This window comes from Podarcis gaigeae, assembly GCF_964106915.1.
Source record: "Podarcis gaigeae genome assembly, chromosome: 7".
NCBI lineage: Eukaryota > Metazoa > Chordata > Lepidosauria > Squamata > Lacertidae > Podarcis > Podarcis gaigeae.
The window spans coordinates 1,225,233-1,244,867 of NC_139683.1; the positions used below are offsets into that span (position 1 = coordinate 1,225,233).

At 51.7% G+C, this 19,635-nt stretch overlaps 1 protein-coding gene across 1 annotated transcript in view; it reads left to right on the plus strand.

The window, feature by feature from the left end:
* Positions 1–17,129, plus strand: part of DGAT1 (diacylglycerol O-acyltransferase 1) — a 31,727-nt gene extending 14,598 nt beyond the window's left edge. The window contains exons 4-17 of the mRNA XM_083749263.1: positions 1,423–1,508; positions 1,931–1,983; positions 2,713–2,818; positions 6,212–6,331; positions 7,226–7,300; positions 7,792–7,895; positions 9,698–9,736; positions 11,670–11,711; positions 12,060–12,104; positions 12,913–13,025; positions 13,631–13,696; positions 13,990–14,077; positions 14,690–14,752; positions 15,916–17,129. Of these exons, the coding sequence (XP_083605389.1) occupies positions 1,423–1,508; positions 1,931–1,983; positions 2,713–2,818; positions 6,212–6,331; positions 7,226–7,300; positions 7,792–7,895; positions 9,698–9,736; positions 11,670–11,711; positions 12,060–12,104; positions 12,913–13,025; positions 13,631–13,696; positions 13,990–14,077; positions 14,690–14,752; positions 15,916–16,062 (1,147 nt within the window). The 3' untranslated portion in view covers positions 16,063–17,129. The remainder of the gene's footprint in view (positions 1–1,422; positions 1,509–1,930; positions 1,984–2,712; positions 2,819–6,211; positions 6,332–7,225; positions 7,301–7,791; positions 7,896–9,697; positions 9,737–11,669; positions 11,712–12,059; positions 12,105–12,912; positions 13,026–13,630; positions 13,697–13,989; positions 14,078–14,689; positions 14,753–15,915) is intronic.
* Positions 17,130–19,635: the final 2,506 nt, after the last annotated feature.

Genomic DNA, 19,635 nt, shown 5'->3' on the forward strand with positions numbered 1-19,635 from the left:
TCATTCAACTTGTTTTTATTATTGCTTGTTAGCCACCCTGAGCCCGGTCTTGGCTGGGGAGGGTGGGGTATAAATAAAAATTATTATTATTAGTCCCAAACATCTGGAGGGCCAGAGTTTCCCTATGCCTGCTTTGGGGACCTGTCTCTTGTTGCTCTCAGAAGCAACAAGGAGGGCGGCAGATCCTGGGAACTTGCGGGGGGGGGGGGTAGGAGGGGAGGGCTGCAGCTCAAGGTCAGAGCACCTGCTTGGCTTGCAGAAGGTTGCTGCTTCAATCCTCAGCCTCTCCAGGCAGGACTGGGAGAGAGAGAGCCATGGCTGCCGGACAGTGCAGACCTGTAGGGACATAGGAAGGCACCGTCTGAGTCGGACCATGCAAGCTCAGCACTGGTGGGCTGGCAAGATGGTTTCCTGCTGCTCCAGAGTGGAGGACTCGAACCCATGGCTTCAAGGGACAAGGAGGTGCCAACTAAACATTAGGAGGCACTTTATGAGGGCGAGAGCCTTTCAGCAGCACAGAAGACGACCTCGGGAGATGGCTGACTCTCCTCCTTTGGAGGTTTTTAAGCAGAGCTTGGGTGACCATCTGCCAGAGATTGTTTACAGGTGAAACTCGGAAAATTAGAATATCATGGAAAAGTTCATTTATTTCAGTAATTCAACTTAAAATTCTACTTCTCAGAGGTCCAGTATTGCTCTATTTGCAGTCCTTGTTTTGCTGATTTCATTTATTCTAATTTTCTGAGATTGTTAATTTGGGGTTTTCATCAGCTGTATGTCGTAATCATCACAATTATAACAAATAAAGGCTTGACATATCTCGCTTTGCATGTCATGAGTCTATCTCATATATTAGTTTCACCTTTTAAGTTGAATTACTGAAATAAATGAACTTTTCCACGATATTCTAATTTTCCGAGTTTCACCTGTAGTTGTGATTCCTGCATGCCAGGGGAGCCTCAGAGGGCATGACCCCCAGAGGTCCCTTCCAACTTTATGAAAAACTTTTCTCCTACAACACAGGGCTGTAGTGATGCTAGCCAGTTCTGTCAGAGTTTGCCCATCTCTTCCAAGCCCTCTGGGTGCCTTGCCGGGGCTGGCTAAAATCTGCTGCCTTGTTTCTGAGCGGCTTCTAGTTTCTCCCTCCCCAAGTGGGGTATCCCTGGGCCTGGGGTGGCTTGATCCTGAGAGTGCCTCCTTGTCAATGCGCAGCTCAGCTGCCCAGCACGTCTCCTGGGAAGCCAAATGCCTCCCGTCGCCCTGCCCTTCTCCCAAAGGACATGGAGCCAGCAGACAGGAGAAGGCCTTCTGCATCAAGCAAGTTGGAACAAAGCAGCTTTCTCACGCTCCTTCCTGGGTCTGCGTTGTCCGACTGGGATGGAGAAGAGAGTGCCTCTGACCATGTGCTCCTTCCCTCCTCAGGTACGGCATTTTGGTGGACCCCATCCAGGTCATCTCCCTGTTCCTGAAAGACCCCTACAGCTGGCCTGCGCTGTGCCTTATTATCGGTGAGTCGAGTGATCTCGGCATTTGTCTTGAATTTCTCTGCGCGACCCAGCAGACGCCTGGTCTCCGCTTGGCTCCTGCCACTTGCACCTCTTGAAGCGCTTCTTGCTTAAAAAAACTCCTCGCGGCCTCTGTGTCCTGCAGCTTTTGGGTCCCTGGTGCTGCCGGTCTCCTTCACCGTTCAGATCAGGGCTCTTGAGTGAGGCAATGCATGTGTGTGTGTGTGAGAGAGAGAGAGAGGGGTTGGAGGTGGCGGGGGATGAGTGGATGGGAGTGCCTCTTCTGGGGTTCTACTAGATGAGCCTTGGGGTTCCCTTCCAACCTGCAGGCTTCCAAATTCCTGGGCTGGCTGAGAACAGGGACCCAAATCCTTGTTCCTGGTGCACTGCCCAGCAATGATTGCCAACATCTGCTTTCCCCCCAGTGGCCAATGTGTTCGCTCTGGCAGCTCTGCACATTGAGAAGAGGCTGGCGGCGGTAAGTGTGCTTTGGGGGGCCGGCTGGGATCCCTTGCGAAGCGGGCTCTCTTTAGGGCTTAGGCTCAGGCTATCTGAAGGATTGTGTTCAGCCATACGGACCTGCCTGGGCTCTGAGATCTTCAGGGGAGGCCCTTCTCTCAGTTCCGCCACCCTTAGGGGCATGCTGGGTAGGGGGCGCAGGAGAGGGCCTTCTCGGTGGTGGCTCCTCCAAGACAACTTTGGAGGCCCTTTCCTAGAGAAACCAGACTGGCTCCCTCCTTGTTATCCTCCTGCTGGCCAGTGAAGACTGTGTTTTCCCAACAGGCCTTTGGGAATACTGACTGTTCTTCTTTTTAAGGAAACGCTTGTCATAGTGCTGCACTGTTTTTATTACCAGTATATACATATACATATATATATGTGTATGTGTGTGTGTGTATACATATATATAAATATTATATGTGTGTGTGTGTATGTATATATATATATGTATAACTGTTTTAATCCTATTAGAGTTTAATTCCCCTTTTGACTGTTACATCTGATAATGCTTTCAGCTTTGTATCTGCATCATATTGATTTGTTTAAGCTGCCTTGAGTCCTGGTTTACAACACCCTGATATCTCTTGATAATGGGAGGTTTATAAATTGAAATAATAACAACAACAACAGGCCCCCCTTTTAGGGGTGGGCAGGTAGCGCTTAAGGTGGCCATAGAGCATTGCCCCTGTTTCCCTTCCTTCCGCAGGGCTCTATGTCGGAGCACCTTGGGGCCGTCCTGCACACCGTTAACCTCCTGACAATCTTATGCTTCCCTGCGCTGGTGACTCTTGCTGTCACCTCCATCACGCCAGGTGAGTTGTCCACTTGCTCTGAAAAGGCGGATTTCTATTGTGGGCTCCTGGGTGGCTGGGCCCCTAAATTGGGGCTGGGAAGCCTCAGGCCTGGGGGGCCGGTTGCAGGAGAGGTGTACGTTTCTTTTCTCTCTCTCTCTCTCTCTCTCTCTCTCTCTCTCTCTCTCTCTCTCTCTGCATAACTATCCTATTGTGCATAATAGTCGATCATGATCTTCTGGACATCTTTTGACATGGTCGATCATGATCTTCTGGACCACCGCCTCGCAGACGTGGGGATACAGGGCATAGCCCGTAACTGGTTGTGCTCTTTTATCTCTGGTCGGGGACAGAGGGTGGCACTAGGGAGGGAAATGTCGTCGCGCCACTCCTTGGTGTGTGGAGTGCCGCAGGGCGCAATTCTCTCCCCGATGCTTTTTAACATATTTATGCGCCCCCTTGCCCAGATTATCCGGAGCTTTGGGCTGGGCTGTCACCAATATGCTGATGACACTCAGCTCTATCTGCTGATGGATGGCCACACCGACTCAGCCCCAAATACATTGACCAGATGCTTGGAAGCTGTGGCTGGATGGTTTCGTGGGAGCCGATTGAAACTAAATCCTTCGAAGACAGAGGTCCTATGGCTAGGTCGGGATGGCATGGGGATGAGGGACCAACTCCCTTCTCTTGCGGGGGCCCAATTAGTGCCATTGCCTTCCGTTAAGAGTTTGGGTGTAATCCTTGACGCCTCCCTTTCCATGGAGGCGCAGGTTACAGCAACAGCCAAGGCGACATTTTTCCACCTTCGCCGCATCAAGCAGTTGGTCCCTTACCTTTCCCGCCCTGACTTGGCCACAGTGATCCATGCGACGGTCATCTCCAGGCTTGACTACTGTAATTCGCTCTATGCGGGGCTGCCCTTGAAGCTGTCCCAGAAACTCCAGCGGGTACAGAATGCTGCAGCGAGGCTCCTCACGGGGTCTCTGCCATGGGAGCATATTCACCCAGTGCTTTTCAAGCTGCACTGGCTCCCGGTGGAGTACAGGCTCAGATTTAAGGTGCTGCTTTTGACCTTTAAAGCCCTTCACGGCCTAGGACCCTCGTACCTCCGGGACCGCCTCTCCTGGTATGCCCCACGGAGAGCCTCAAGGTCCATAAATAACAACACCCTAGTGGTCCCAGGCCCTAAGGAAGTTAGATTGGCTTCGACCAGAGCCAGGGCGTTTTCAACTCTGGCTCCGGCCTGGTGGAACGCTCTGCCTCATGAGACCAGGGCCCTGCAGGATCTGATTTCTTTCCGCAGGGCCTGTAAGACAGAGTTGTTCCGCCTGGCCTTTGGCTTGGAGCCAGTTTGATTCCCTCCCTCCCCCCCCCTCTCTTTTTCCCCCTTCTTTTCCTTCTCCTCCTGCGATGAGGCTACATTTTAATATTTTAATGTTCCATTATTTTAATTGTTGTGTTTTATTTTTGTTTTTAAGTTTGTAATCATTCATCTTGTTTTTATTATTGCTTGTAAGCCGCTCTGAGCCCGGCCTTGGCTGGGGAGGGCGGGGTATAAATAAAAAATTATTATTATTATTATTATTATTATTATTATTATTATTATTATTATTATCAGCACCTGCATTTGACGTCCCATCCCCTTTTGCCTGGTCCATCCCACCCGCCACTCACATCTGGCCCCCAGGAGGTTGCTTTGAAGGGAATGTAGCCCTTGATTTGAAAAGCAGCTTTCCCACATGTCTGAAATAAGGTTGGAGCTACAGAGAGGCATTACCTAGCTTCACAATTTCACCCACATTGTGATTTTTGCATAGCGCACGCACAGACACACACGTCATGATTCGCGATATATAAGTGTTGGTGCTGACCTTTAAAACCCGAAACGGCCTCGGTCTAGTATACCTGAAGGAGCGTCTCCACCTCCACCGTTCTTCCCAGACACTGAGGTCCAGCGCCGAGGGCCTTCTGGCGGTTCCCTCCCTGAGAGAAGTGAGGTTACAGGGAACCAGGCAGAGGGCCTTCTCGGTGGTGGCGCCCACCCTGTGGAATGCCCTCTCACCAGATGTCAAAGACATCTGAAGGCAGCCCTGTTTAGGAAAGATTTTAATGCTTAATAGACTATTGTATTTTAGTGTTCTGTTGGAAGCCGCCCAGAGTGGCTGGGGAAACCCAGCCAGATGGGCAGGGTATAAATAATATATTATTATTATTAATAATATTAATTGCCAGGTCAAAAATTATGGAAACGATATCACAATACAGTGGTACGTCTGGATGCGAACGGGATCTGTTCCGGAGCCCTGTTCACATCCTGAGCCGAACGCAACCCGCATCAGCGCAGGTCGCGATTCGCCACCTCTGCGCATGCCATTTTGAGTGTCTGCGCATGCGTGAGCAGCAAAACCTGGAAGTAACCCATTCCGTTACTTCCGGGTCACCGCAGAACGCAACCTGAAAGCGCTCAGCCTGAAGCGACTTTAAACCCCAAGGTATGGCTGTATGGACAGTTTGGGATGTTGTATCGCTCTCTTGCCCAGGCCTACCGCTTGTGGCCCAGGCAGAGGCGGGCCGTGAACTGGGAGGTTTCTCCTTCTCAGAAGATGCTGGCGCACAAAGTCACCTTGTCCTGTCTCCCCCCTCAAAATAGCCTTTGAGAAGAGCTACCTCTTCTCGATGGGGGTTGGTCAGTGTTAACGGAGAAATCTGAGGGCTGGCTTGGACAAAAAAAGCAAGGACACCAACCAGGAATCCCAGAGCAAAACAGCAGCCAGTCGGCTTGGTCTTGTTTGAAGACTGTCGTGACAGGACTCCCACCTGCTTCAGGGTGGAACAAGATGGAAGCCCCAAACAAAAGAGCCCCCAAACTTTTATTAGCTGCTAATCCCCATGTTACACCCCCCCAAACTACATCACTCATACATCACGGTTACATCATGAAAGGGGAGGTCTGGTGGCAGTAATCTGAGCATCCTGGACCCTGCCCCATGGTTCCCCTTGCCCTCCACCAAACACCCATCAGGTGTAACAAAAGAGATATTTACATTTCCCTGTTTCCCTGCCAAGTCAATCACACCCTTTTCTCTTCATCTGGGATTATTATTTCTGGAATGTCTGACACTCAGGTATCAGGATTGTGCAGCAAAGGCCCTTTGAACAGATAGGAAGAAACTGTGATGAAGTGTTTTGTGGGGACAAAAGTCACAAACGTGATTGTTCTGATTTTGGTAATGGGCTGCATGTGCATGATATCTGCTGGAGGGGCAAACCCCCCCACAACCTATACATAAATTCCTGCAACATCAGTGAGTCAGGCTGGCTTCACCCCCTTCCTGCCTCTGGGGCATGCAGATGATCTGGGGCTGTGTGTGTTGCGTCTCTCACTCACCTGCTTCTCTCCTCCCTCTGCAGTTGGGGCCATCTTTGCTCTGAGCGTCCACACCATCCTTTTCCTCAAGCTCTTCTCCTTCAAGGATGTCAACAAGTGGTGCCGGGAGAAGAGGCAAGCCAAGGCCACCCGAACCCGCTCCGGTGAGCCCTGAGCCAGGCCTGGTGGGGGCACCTGAGACTCTCCCCGAGTGCCAACTGGGATGGCTTTGAAAGAGGGTTGGACAAATTCATGGAAGAGGAGAGGGGTGTCCGTGGCTACAAGCCGGGCTGGCTAGGCTGTTCCTTCTCTCTTGGAGGCCACAAGGCTCCTGATATGAGCTTCTGGAAACCACAGCAGGGACTCAGGTCCTGTGTGCCAGTTTTCCATCTGGTTGGCTGCTGCCAGAAGAGGATGCTGGACTGGTCCAGCGCCGAGGGTGCTTTGGTGGATCCCTCAATGCAAGAAGTGAGGTTACAGGGAACCAGGCAGAGGGCCTTGTTGGTAGTGGCACCCACCCTGTGGAACATCCTCCCTTCAGATGTCAAGGAAATAAGCAACTGACTTTTAGAAGACATCTGAAGGCAGCCCTGCTTAGGGAAGTTTTAAATGTTTAATGCTGTATTGTTTATAACACTTGATTGGGAGCCACCCAGAGTGGCTGGGGAAACTCAGCCAGATGGTTGAGGTATAAATAATAAATTATTATTATTATTATTATTATTATTATTATTATTAATTATGACCTCATCCAGCTGCCTCCTCTTCCATTCTAATGTCCTTTTCTGTGCACCTTTCTGGCTTGAGTTGACTTATGGAATGATAGAATTGTCGAATGAGAAGGGACCCTAAGGGTCAGGAATAAGGCAGCGACTGTGGGCAGCTCAGCTGGTAGAGCAGGAGACCCTTAATCTTGGGGCCGTGGGTCCAAGCCCCATGTTGGGCCCAAGATTTCTGCCTTGCGGGGGGTTGTTCTGGATGACCTTTGGGGTTCCTTCCAACGCTGCCGTTCTCTGACCTGTGTTCTCTGACTGATGCCTTTTCGTTGTCTGTTCCAGCTGCCGGGTCGCAGAAGGCCAATGGGAACGTGGCCTCGGGGGCCGTGGCTTACCCAGCAAACCTGACCTATAGAGGTAACATGGCCAGGCAAGACCTCCGTGGTGGGCGGTTCCCTGTGGCTCTGGCGGGGTTGGGGGTCTGGCGGCGACGCCATCCTGGGGCTTACACTCCTGACCTCCCCCCTTCCTCTGGGAGGCCAGAGCTTTGTGGCGCTTGCCTTCCCCTGGCGTGTGGTGGCTCCGAGGTCAAAGGTCCCCTGGGATTATTCTGCTCCCCACCCCCCACATTGGGGAACAGGGGAAGCTGCCTTGTTTGGAGTCAGACCATTGGCCCATCTAGGGCAGTGTTCCCTGCACTGACCGGCAGAAACGGCTCTCCGGGATTTCAGGCATTCAAGTTCCCCCAGCCTTGCTTGCCTGGGGAGATGCTGTTTGGGGGGGGGTAGGTTGGGCCTGGGTCTTACGCTTTCTCTGTGCCTGAGCTGTGGTCCTTTTCCCAAAGGGGAGAGGTCAGCTCCTGTTTGGTGCCTTCCCTTAATGCCTCTCTCCTCCTATTTCCATGGCAGACCTCTACTACTTCCTCTTCGCACCGACCTTGTGCTACGAGCTGAACTTCCCGCGCTCTCCTCGCGTCCGCAAGCGCTTTCTGCTGCGCAGGCTGGCTGAGATGGTGAGACCCCCTGTCCTGGGTCTGGTGGCGACCCGGCCTCTTTGCCCCCTGCCCGCCCCCAGCTCCCCACCTCCTTTGCAAGACAATGAAGGCTGTTATGCAGTCATACCTCAGGTTAAATGTGCTTCAGGGTGAGCGTTTTCAAGTTACGCTCCGTGGCGACCCAGAAGTAACGGAGTGCGTTACTTCTGGGTTTCGCCGCTCACGCATGAGCATATGCTCAAAACGACGTCATGCGCATGCGTGGAAGCGGTAAAACGCAACCCATGCATGCACAGATGCGCAGTCACGTCTTACGTTTTACTCAGGATGCAAACGGGGCTCCAGAACGGATCCTGTTTGCATCCAGAGGTACCACTTTACTTTCAAATTTGGTGAGTCTTTCCTTTGAGTCAAACATGGGGGAAGCGGGCTGCCAGTCCCCATGACGGTAGCTGAATATTTAACGCAGATTGCGCACACCTAAGGACCCCCCCCCCCAACGCCAAGAAGACTCTGCCTGCCTCCCCTGTCATATTGGGGGGGGGTCAGGAATGCAGCCAGTGTAGTGCTGGGGTCGTAGGGAGGGGGCGGGAACCCCTAGCAAGGAAGGCTCAGGGTCTTGGAAGGCCTGCAAGGTTGTGGGAAAGAGTTTTGGCCTGGAGGCTGGGTGTAGGGCCCATCCTACCTGGCTGCCGGCGGAACTGCCGATAGGAACATAAAGAGACCCCTGCTGGATCAGGTTAATGGCTTATCTGTGCTGTGGGTTAAACCACAGAGCCTAGGACTTGCCGATCAGAAGGTCGGCGGTTCGAATCCCCGCGACGGGGTGAACTCCCGTTGCTCGGTCCCTGCTCCTGCCAACCTAGCAGTTCGAAAGCACGTCAAAGTGCAAGTAGATAAATAGGTACCGCTCTGGTGGGGAGGTAAACGGCGTTTCCGTGCGCTGCTCTGGTTCGCCAGAAGCGGCTTAGTCATGCTGGCCACATGACCAGGAAGCTGTATGCTGGCTCCCTCGGCCAATAAAGCAAGATGAGCACTGCAACCCCAGAGTTGGCCACAACTGGACCTAATGGTCAGGGGTCCCTTTAAAGTCAGCAACCAGGTGCTTATGGGAAACCGGCAAGCACAACATGAGCGCAACACCCTGGTTTCAGAAGCCCTGTTTAGGGAAGTTTTTAATGTTTGATGTTTTATTGCACTTTTAATATTCTGTTGGGAGCCTCCCAGAGTGGCTGGGGAAACCCAGCCAGATGGGCAGGGTATACATAATAAATAATAAATAACAATAAAATAAAAATTATCATTAATTATTATTATGCCACTGTCCCCTCTAGGCATTATTATTATTATTATTTATTATTATTATTATTATTATGCCATGGAGAAGCAGGAGTAAGATGTGGAGATATGATCCAGAGATCCAGATTGTGGGGAGCCCCAAGAAATTAATAAATACAATTTGGAGTATAATTTGATTATTATTTTTTTAATTGAAGTATTATAATTAGATATTCAATTGGAGGTTTTTTATTGGAAAACCAATAAAAATGATTTTTTAAAAAATATGCCACTGTCCCCTCCTGGCTAGCAGCCATCGACTGTCTCCCTCTTCCATCCATGTGCCCGATCCGGCTTTTAAAGTCTTCCAGTGTGGTGGCCGTCCTGCCGCCTGCAGGAGTAAGTTCCATAGATTAACGAGAAAAAGGGACTTTCCTGCACCTGACCTGAACATTCCAGCCTCCCGCTTCCTTGAACATTATTGAGTCTTGTGTTGATGGTGTCTCACTCCTGGCCTCTCCTTTTTCTCCCCCCTTTTCCAGCTCTTCTTCCTCCAGCTGATGGTGGGGCTGATTCAGCAGGTAAGTGGGGGCAGGTGGGGCTTGCTCTGTACCTGCTGCTGACACCTTTGAAGCACAGGGCATGGCAGGGGGTCTGGCCAGAGAGCACCCACCTGGGCAGGGTGCCTAAAGCAGACCACAGGCTCTCTCTGCTTCCAGTCTAGAAGTAGTCAAGAGCTGCCCTGTGCCCCCTTCTGGAGGGTCTGGTGCAGAGTTGGGGGGCAAACGAGATGCTGCAGCAGACATGGGAGGCCAAGGACGGGAAGGGGTGCAGAGACGGTCGCCACCTTCCCTGATTCAACTGCTAAAACCGTTTGGAGGTACTGGAACACTCCCGTTGAACATCTGCCTGACTTGGCAGTTCTGCAGGGGTGCTGCATGTGGGCTGAAGCTGATCTGCCTAGATGGAAGCTTGTTACGTTATTACTTTTCGCTCTATAAGACGCACTTTTTGTCTCCTAAAAAGTAAGGGGAAATGTGTGTGCATCTTATGGAGCGAATGCAGGCTGCGCAGCTATCACTGAAGCTAGAGGGATTGGTGCGCACCGATCCCTCTTGCTCTCGTGGCTTCAGGGTTAGCCACGCAAAGCCTCTTGAGCGCAGCGGGAGTGCTGCTGCCTCTTCGCTCAGGAGGCTTTGCATTGAGGCTTCCCACTCGCTGTCCTGGCTTCTGGCTTAGTCACGCGCAGCCTCTTCCGGGCAGGGGGAGCCTTCATCCCGCTGCCCAGGAGAGGCTGAGCATGGCTGTCCCAGAAGCCAGAACAGCAAGAGGCTATCCCAGAAGCCAGATCCCTCTTGATGTTATGGCATCTGGGATTCAGAATATTTTTTTTCCTGCTTTCCTTCTCCAAAACATGGGAGCATCTTAGGTCTGGTGCGTCTTATAGAGCGAAAAATACGGTACTTATTTAAACTTTTGACATACCGCTTCGCTGGAATTGTCTCCCAAGTGGTGTGCAGAAAAAGTAAAAAATGGTGAAAGCTAAGATCAGACTTTGGTGGAAATTCCTGTTGGAATAAAAAGAAAAAATCTTCAGCAAGTGCTGGAAGTCCAAGAGGGGAGCAGGAACTGAAGAAGAGTGATGGTGGTTGGAAGAGGGGTCTGTTCAGAGGCTCTGAAACCTTTCTGTCTAGGTAGGGGTCAGAGCAGGGACTTTCCAGAACTTGGTGGTATGTTTTGGGTCCCAGTAGCTGGAGGAGTTGGGGCAGCCTTGCCTTGTGATCAGAGTTGGGGTTGGTTCTCTATACTGCACAAAGGTGACTTTTCTTTCCTCCGGTTTGGAAATTGTTTCCCATTTGGTTGTGTATTTTTTTTATGCGGTTTACTTATTGTTTGTTGGGACATGGGTGGCGCTGTGGGTTAAACCACAGAGCCTAGGACTTGCCGATCAGAAGGCCAGCAGTTCAAATCCCCACGATGGGGTGAGCTCCCTTTGTCTGATCCCTGCTCCTGCTAACCTTGTAGTTCGAAAGCACGTCAAAGTCCAAGTAGATCAATAGGTACTGCTCCAGCGGTAAGGTAAACGGCGTTTCCGTGCGCTGCTCTGGTTCGCCAGAAGCGGCTTAGTCATGCTGGCCACATGACCCGGAAGCTGTACGCCGGCTCCCTTGGCCAGTAAAGCGAGATGAGCACTGCAACCCCAGAGTCTGCCACAACTGGACCTAATGGTCAGGGGTCCCTTTACTTATTTATTGTTTATGACTTTTGTAATTATGTAAATCTTGCTATGCTGTAAGCTGCCTTGAACATTGTTTTTTAAACTGTGGAAAGGTGGCATACAAAAAATAAGATGATGATGATGATGATGACTTCTGTGCCACAGGGCCAAAGAACATTCCCTCAAACCAAGGAGGCTAAGCTGGGTTGTATCTTATGGGGCTGGGCTAGATGACCCCTGGCTTTAACCTCCCCCCTGGGCCCTATTAACCTGATTTTAATGTGTGCTTGTTGCAGTGGATGGTCCCCACAATCCAGAACTCCATGAAGCCTTTTCGGGTAAGTCATGCCCTGGGGACCCCCTTGGTGCTGAGGAACTACTTGTGGACACACCCCACCCAAGAAAGCAGGACTGGCCCACAACGTGCCCTGAGAGCTGTAATGGGAAAAGTGGGGAGGGAGAAATGAAAGCTTAGCTTATGGTTGGCCTGGTGGCCTCTTAAGTGCTCAGCACCTGCAACTAGGGGAGGGGTCTGCAAGGTGTGTTGGTTGCCAGCGTCCCAAAGGAGAGCTGCCTGGACAGCCCACCCCCCAAGAAGACACAGGGGCTTGGTGCTTTCTGCCATCCACACCCCGGATGGGTCAATGACACTCTGCAGCTGACTCTTGCTCTCCTCTCCCTTGCAGGACATGGACTATTCCAGGATCATCGAGCGCCTTCTGAAACTAGCTGTACGTACCACAAACTGGGCTTCCTTCCCAGGATACCTGGGCACAGAGGGTTGGGATGGGGATGAGAGCAGGCCCTCCGGGGTTGGATCCCGCAAAGTGAGTCACAACTGGTGGCTGTCCAGGTCCTTTGGACTACAGTTCCAATCACTCCCAGCCTCAAACGAACAAGATGGTGGGAGTTGTAGTGGGGGGCCGGACTATATTTTGAAAAATATAAATACCCTGTAAGCCGGTCCCGCAGTTGCCTCCGGACCTGGAGGAGGAACGCACTCTGCACGCGCTCAGGAGCTCTTCTCTGCATGCCTGCTCACCGGCGTTGTTGATGTGCAGCAGCTGCTCCATCAGCCGGTCCCCGCGGAGCTCCCAGGCAGCATGCACCATGCTCTGCGGCCCGTTGTCCGAGGCCAGCTTGGTGGGCAGGCCGCATGCAGCTCGCCCTCCAGCTGCTCCAGTGCAGCCGCTGAGCCGGGTGCCAGGCACGGGGCCAGTAGGCATGCCAAGCTCTGGCTGAAGCCCTGTGATGTGCCCGTCATGATGCCCGCCACCCGCCCGCCTCTCCGTCCATGGGCGTACTGGGTTTACCTGAGCACGCGGGTGCTGAGGCTTTGGATTGGCTGCAGGATCTTCCTGCAGCCAATCCGAAGCTGTGCCAGGGTCACGGAAATCAGTCCCCGCGTGGCGACTGACCGAGCGGGCGGCAGGTGGGCTGGATTTACGAGCGGGCGGCAGGTGGGCCGCATCTGGCCCCCGGGCCATAGTTTGCTGACCCCTGCACTAATGCTGTCCTCTGCCTTGCTGTCCCTGACAGGTCCCCAACCACCTGATCTGGCTCATCTTCTTCTACTGGTTCTTCCACTCCAGCCTGAATGTCATTGCGGAAATCATGCAGTTTGGAGACCGGGAGTTCTACAGGGACTGGTGGTGAGTCAGCTCTGCAGGGAGGGCCTGGCCTGTGTGTTTTGTGACTTGTGTTCTTTTTTTCAATTTTCAGGTTTTTAAGCTGTGTCTCAGATTGTTATAACCTGCCCTAGGACGACAGAAAGAATGGCAGATGGCTGTAATAATAAAAAATAAACAAATCTGTAAATGGCACTCAAAAGATCTGCTTTGGGCATTCAAAGCACCCTGCAGAGCAGCCAAGGCTTGGCTTTTGGAGACTTCCTCACTGTGGGCGAGGACTGGGAGGGTTTTTCCCAGCCCTAACAGGTGTGGGGGTGTGGTGGGTGGATCCCCATCACTTAAGATGATGGTGATTGATGCAGACGCCTACCTTCCGTGTGCGTTGTAGGAAGAGCCTTCGAGGCATCTGATAGGGACGATACTGGCTGGGCTCAGCCTTCGTTGTGAAACTCAGTGACTGAATCCTGTGCACAACCAGACCGCTCACATTTGACCCTGCAGCAATTGGACCCCCTGTCCAAAAGAGAGAGGGGGGACCTGTTTTGCTCTGTTAAGGGTTTCTCTCGATGTCAAGGGTTGTAGGGTTAGTTGATGTGCAGCAACACATGTCCCTTTTCTTCCTTCAGGAACTCGGAGACCGTGACCTATTTTTGGCAGAACTGGAACATCCCGGTCCACAAATGGTGCTTGAGGTACACCTAGGCTGAGTTTTGACAATCCTGGGGTCAAGGGGCGGGGGGTGCTGTAGCTGTCAGTGGGGGATGGCCGGGCTAATTCTGCTCATAGTACATTTTGGACAGATGAAAGGGAGTCCTCCTTCGTGCAGCACGTCTTTAAACTGTGGAACTCGCTTCTGCAGGAGGCAGCTGTGGCCCCCAACTTAGATGGCTTTGAAAGAGCCTTCTCTAGGAAAATTTCTACCAGCAGCCTCCAGGGTCAGATCCAGCAGCCTCTTCTTAAGTTCTCTCTCTCCTTTGCATTTAAGGCATTTCTACAAGCCCATGATGAAGAAGGGGGCTGGCAAATGGGTGGCTCAGACAGGCGTCTTCTTCGCTTCTGCTTTCTTCCACGAGGTTAGTTACCTGTGCATGAATGTCAACAGGAGAGCCCAAAGGGTCCCCCCCCTTTACTGGCTTGCAATCTCAGCCCTCTTCTTAAAGGCTGTGGATTTTGTACCAAAAAGCATCCTTGGTGGTGCTCAGCCAGCCTTTCTCTGCAAGGGTGCGAAAGAGGGAAGCAGCAACTGGTGCGAGAGAGGAAAGCAGAGAGAGGAAATCGAGAGAGGAAATCTGATTGAGGGGGGTGTCCAGGCGGACATGGCGGTCAGCAGAGCTTAGATCATTTCTGCGAAGACCAGTAAGGAAAAGGCTTGGGAGACAATTGCTCACTCCCAAGTTTTGCTTATAGCAAAAATGTGTGTGTGTTGGGCAGAGGTAAACATAAGTAGTTCCTCAGCTCTAAAAATCCACCTGAAAACTCCCAATTTGCGATAATCAGAGCCCCCCCCCCCGAACTTGAAACATGGGAAGTCCCAACAAAAATTTATAATTTAGGCAGAATATTTGGACTATTGGATATGTATTTGTATAATTTGGAACATTCAATGTGATTTGATGCCAGCCAAGCTTCCTTTGCAACCTCTCCTCTCTGGACTGATGTCTTTGTGGGTTTCTGTCCCCACCCAGTACCTGGTCAGCGTGCCCTTGAAGATGTTCCGGCCCTGGGCGTTCATAGGGATGATGGCTCAGGTAAGGATCGGGTCCTCACCACGGGATCACATTCACCCGGTGCTATACCAGCTGCACCGGCTCCTGGTGGAGTACAGGATCAGGTTCAAGGTGCTGGTTTTAACCTTTAAAGCCCTATACAGCCTAGGACCCTCATCCCTACGGGACCGCCTCTCCTGGTATGTCCCATGGAGGACCTTAGGGTCTTCAAACAAAAACTTGGAGGTCCCGGGCCACAGGGAGGTTAGGCTGGCCTCAACCAGAGCCAGGGCTTTTTCGGCTGTGGCCCCGGTCTGGTGGAACGCTCTGTCCCAAGAGACCAGGGCCCTGCGGGACTTGACATCTTTCCGCAGGGCCTGCAAGACAGAGCTGTTCCACCAGGCCTTTGGCCAAGCCACAGTCTGACCCCCTCCTTTGGTCATCCTCACAGAACTCTAGCCCAATGGTTGCCATTAATTTGACTCTGAATTGATTTTAGAATGAAACGATTTTAGAATGCTGTGTTACTTTTATTGTTGTTAGCCGCTATGAGCCCGACTTTGGCTGGGGAGGGAGGGATATAAATTATTATTATTATTTATTTATTTATTATTATTTTGCATGAGTGTCTTGGCAAAGGCCACTTGCCGCCAGCTCAGCCTTCCCAGAGGCTCCCGGTATGTCCCGGTATGTGGTGTCTTGGCAAAGGGGGTGAGGGTCAAGCAAGAGTCCAGGATGCTGCTTTTGCCACCACCCCAGAGAGTTCTGTCTTCTTTCCTGTGAGCCTTGGGGCCTAGGGTGGAGAATCATAGAACCACAGAACTGTAGAGCTGGAAGGGACCCCTCGGGGTCATCCAGTCTGACCCCCTGCAATGCAGGAATCTCAGCTGAAGCATCCATGCCAGATGGCCACCCAAGCTCTGCTTAGAAACTTCCAAGGGAGGAGAGTCCATCACATCCCAAGAGAGTCCATTCCACTGCCAAACAGCTCTTACCACCAGAAAGTTCTTCCTGATGTTGAATCTCCTCCTTGGAACTTGAAGCCATGGGTTCGAGTCCTCCCCTTCAGAGCAGGAGAAAGCAAGCTTGCTCCACCTTCCACCTTTTGAGATATCTGAAGATGGCTGTTGTGTCGCCTGTTCTCCAGGCTAGAAAGACCCATCTCCCTCCGCCATCTTTCCTCCCTCTTTCCTCCTCCTCCGCAGATTCCTCTGGCCTGGTTTGTGGGCCGGTTCCTTCGGGGCAACTATGGGAACGCGGCTGTGTGGATCTCCCTGATCATTGGGCAGCCCATTGCCGTCCTCATGTACGTCCACGACTACTACGTGCTCAACTACGAGGGCAGCCAGTGACCCACCCCCCCGGCGAGGCCCCTCCTGCCTTCCCACCAGCAGAGGGACACCTGGCAAGGGCAGAGCAGCCGTTTCCTGGGCGCCCCACGACTCTCCGCAGCACCAGCAGGGGCAGAGATGTTGCTGCCCTCCTCTTTGCCCTGGAAAGTTGCCTTGTGTGATCTTTTTCTGTGTGTGTCTGTCTGTAACGGCCGCTCGCCAGGTACTCGTTTTTTGAGTCCGAAGTCTGGATCAATGCAATAACTGTCAGTGGGGGCTGCCTTCTCCGGATTGACGCTTGGGCCGGCACCTGGGCTGGGAATTTTCCAGGTGACTCCTGCCATGGCTCAATGAGGGAGGTGTGGTTCCCCCGTCCAATGGGAATACGGTTCGAATCCTACTGTGCCCGAGGGTGTGGCTGGGAGTTGGGGGGTCTGAGCTTTGCCCAGAGCCTGGATGGCCCCCCATGTGGGTAGGCAAAGGCAGCTCCCTCCCTTTGGTGCTGACCTTCAGGGCGCTTTAAAGGACTGTCCCTCACTGGAGGGGGGGGGTCCTCTTCCGTCCAGCCCGAAGGCGTTGGGCATTCAGTTGTGTCCTAGCTTTTGGCTACCGGCAGCTCTTCTGTAGTGAAAGGGGTGCAACAATCCCCTTTTGCCGGCCTTGAGCCCAAGGCCTTATGGGAATAAGGAATGCTGGTTAGCAGGGGCTCCTGCGGCCGTATTTTGGTACTACTGCCTGTGGTGGCACGGGTGATTGGAAGCTTTTTTCTCCTGGGGGGGGCTGGTTTGGGTTCGTGGCAGTTTCTGCCCCTAGAGCTGCCTCTGTTCTCTTCCGTCCCCTTTCCCAGGATCCGTCCTCGCAGCAGGGGAGCAGCGACGGGGGGGGGGGGTGTTGCTCCCATTCCACAGCACCCCTGCTCCCTGCGGAGGTGGCTGTGTTGGCAACTGCTGCTGCCCAGCTCTTCTCAGCCAAGGTGGTTCTTGGCTTTGTGTGGTCATTCCCGTGTTTTGACAACCCAGCAACTTTTTAAAGAGTTTGCAGAATGTATCTGTCTCATACAAAAAGTGATTAAAGCATATTTTCAAAAATCTGTGTTGACAAATGGTTGGGGGGGGGGTCTCATTAAAGGGTCCACAGAACTGTACCTTGTTGACATGACCAAGTGGATTACACTGATTTCTGGCAATCGTTTCTTCACACCTGCAGCAAGAATATATTCCTGAAGTGCTCCTCTGTCCTGGGAGTCATCCAGAGCTTTCCTCTCCCATTCAAAAGGGTTGCTTGCAAATTTGCCTTTTGTTTTACATTTAAAAAAATACAGAAAGCATCAAACCCACCTTTAAGGTGCAGTTGGCATCTTAGAGCCATGCAGAGTGAGCCCAAATTCTGGGCTGGCGAGATAATTTTACCTTAAGCGCACTGCCAGGGTGGCAAGTCCAGATCACAAAAGGCCTGGGCAGATGAAGGTTTTTGCCACTGTCAACAGAGAAATCTGAGGGCTCCCTTGGACAAGAAAACAAGGACACCAGCCAGGAATACCAGAGTAAAACAGCAGCCAGTCGGCTTGGTCTTGATTGAAGACTCTCGCGACGGGACTCCCACCTGCCACCAGGTGGAACAAGATGGAAGCCCCAAACAAAAGAGCCCCCAAACTTTTATTAGCTGCTAATCCCCATGTTAAAAAGGTAAAGGGACCCCTGACCATTAGGTCCAGTCGCGGACGACTCTGGGGTCCTTCTGATTGGCAAGCCCTAGGCTTTGTGGTTTAACCCACAGCGCCACCTGCATCCTAATCCCCATGTTACACCCCCCCAAACTACATCACTCATACATCACGGTTACATCATGAAAGGGGAGGTCTGGGGGCAGTAATCTGAGCATCCTGGACCCTGCCCCATGGTTCCCCTTGCCCTCCACCAAACACCCATCAAGTGGAACAAAAGAGATCTTTACATTTCCCTGTTTCCCAGCCAAGTTCATCCCACCCTTTTGTCTTCATCTGGGTTTGTTCTTTCTGGCATGGCTACCTGTCTGGCCCTCAGATATCAGGAGGCCAGGGATTATCCCTCAGGCAGAGGGGCTGCTGAGCAGCTGAACTCACGTGTCTATAGGAATTTCTGAAGTTTTCCCAGTGAGCCAGTACAGAGATACATTTATCAGTGAATTCTTACATTTGGTATTGTGCAGCAGAGGCCCTTTGAACAGATAGGAAGAAACTCTGATGAAGTGTTTTGTGGGAACAAATCACAAAAGTCATAAAAGCGATTGTGCTGATTTTGGTAGTGGGCTGCATGTGCATGATATCTGCTGGAGGGGCAACCCCCCCCCCCAAACCTATACATAAATTCATGCACCACCTAGGGCCCCAGAGGAAGGACCCAAGTAGAATCTGGAATCTCTGAATATTCCCTGCCTGAAATCCTGGGCAACTTTGTGGGGAATCTCTAGTAGGGCTTCCGTGGAAGATCCTAATTGCCAGGTACGTTCATGGGAGAGTGGGTGGTGGTTGTGCTTTGGGGGTGACCTTAACCCCCCTGCTCTTCGTGTGTCAGCCACTGGGTCACCATTTACAAATCCAGTCTCCTTATGTTTGATCTACCCAAGATTCCCGCATTGCAGGGGTTGGGCTAGATAACTCCTTGGGGTTCCCTGCCAACTCTTGCCATCCTGTGATTCATCGCCAGCTCAAGGGGGATTGTCGTCGGAAGAACTGCGGGAGTCCCAGCGTGTACCTGCATCTACCTTTGATTGGCACCTGCCTGTCTTGGGAGACCAAGTGAAGCATGCACCTTGGGGAGTGGCCAAACCTTGGGAGACTTGCAGCACTTGCTGCGGCTGATGCGGGCAGGATCCGCACCCATATCCAGTGTAAAAGAAGCAGCCCAAGAGGCAGGCACTGCCCCCCCCCCGCCCTGGGAGGCCTGAAGGCTTTCTGCAAGGGGCGCATTGCTGCCTCATCCTGGTTCGGAGCCCTCCAGGGCCCTCCATGAATTTGCCCCGTCTTTTATTTAACTTTATTGCAAAACAAATTACATATAACAGACAATGCCTCAATGACAACTAAACATTAACAACACATTGTCAAACATCGCACATACGTTGACTGACTGAGCTTTCTACATATTCTTAACCTTTATGCATTTCCTGTTATATTTGTCACATATAAAATTCCAACATTTATAGCTTTCCTGAATATTCAAGATTCAATCTAGAATCAGAAGATTTACATTTTCACAATATTGCTTTAGATATTTACTGGTATATGTTATCCATTCTTTACACACTTTCTGGTTTTGAGTTTCCTCCTCTCTGTCATTTTTGCAAGTTCCAAGTCTTCCATCATCTTCACCTGCCCGTCAAGCTTTGTAGGCATTGAGTCACATTTCCAGGTTTTTTGCTACTAAAATTCCAGCTGCCGTAGTTGCATACATAAAGATGGTTCTCTAGTTGTTTTGGATTTCAGTGGACTTAATGCCTAACAAGCAAACTATGTCAAGTTCTTAAAGAAATGGGAGTGCCTGATCACCTCATCTGCCTCCAGAGAAATCTCTACAGTCAGAACTGGATATGGAACAACTGATTGGTTCAAAATTG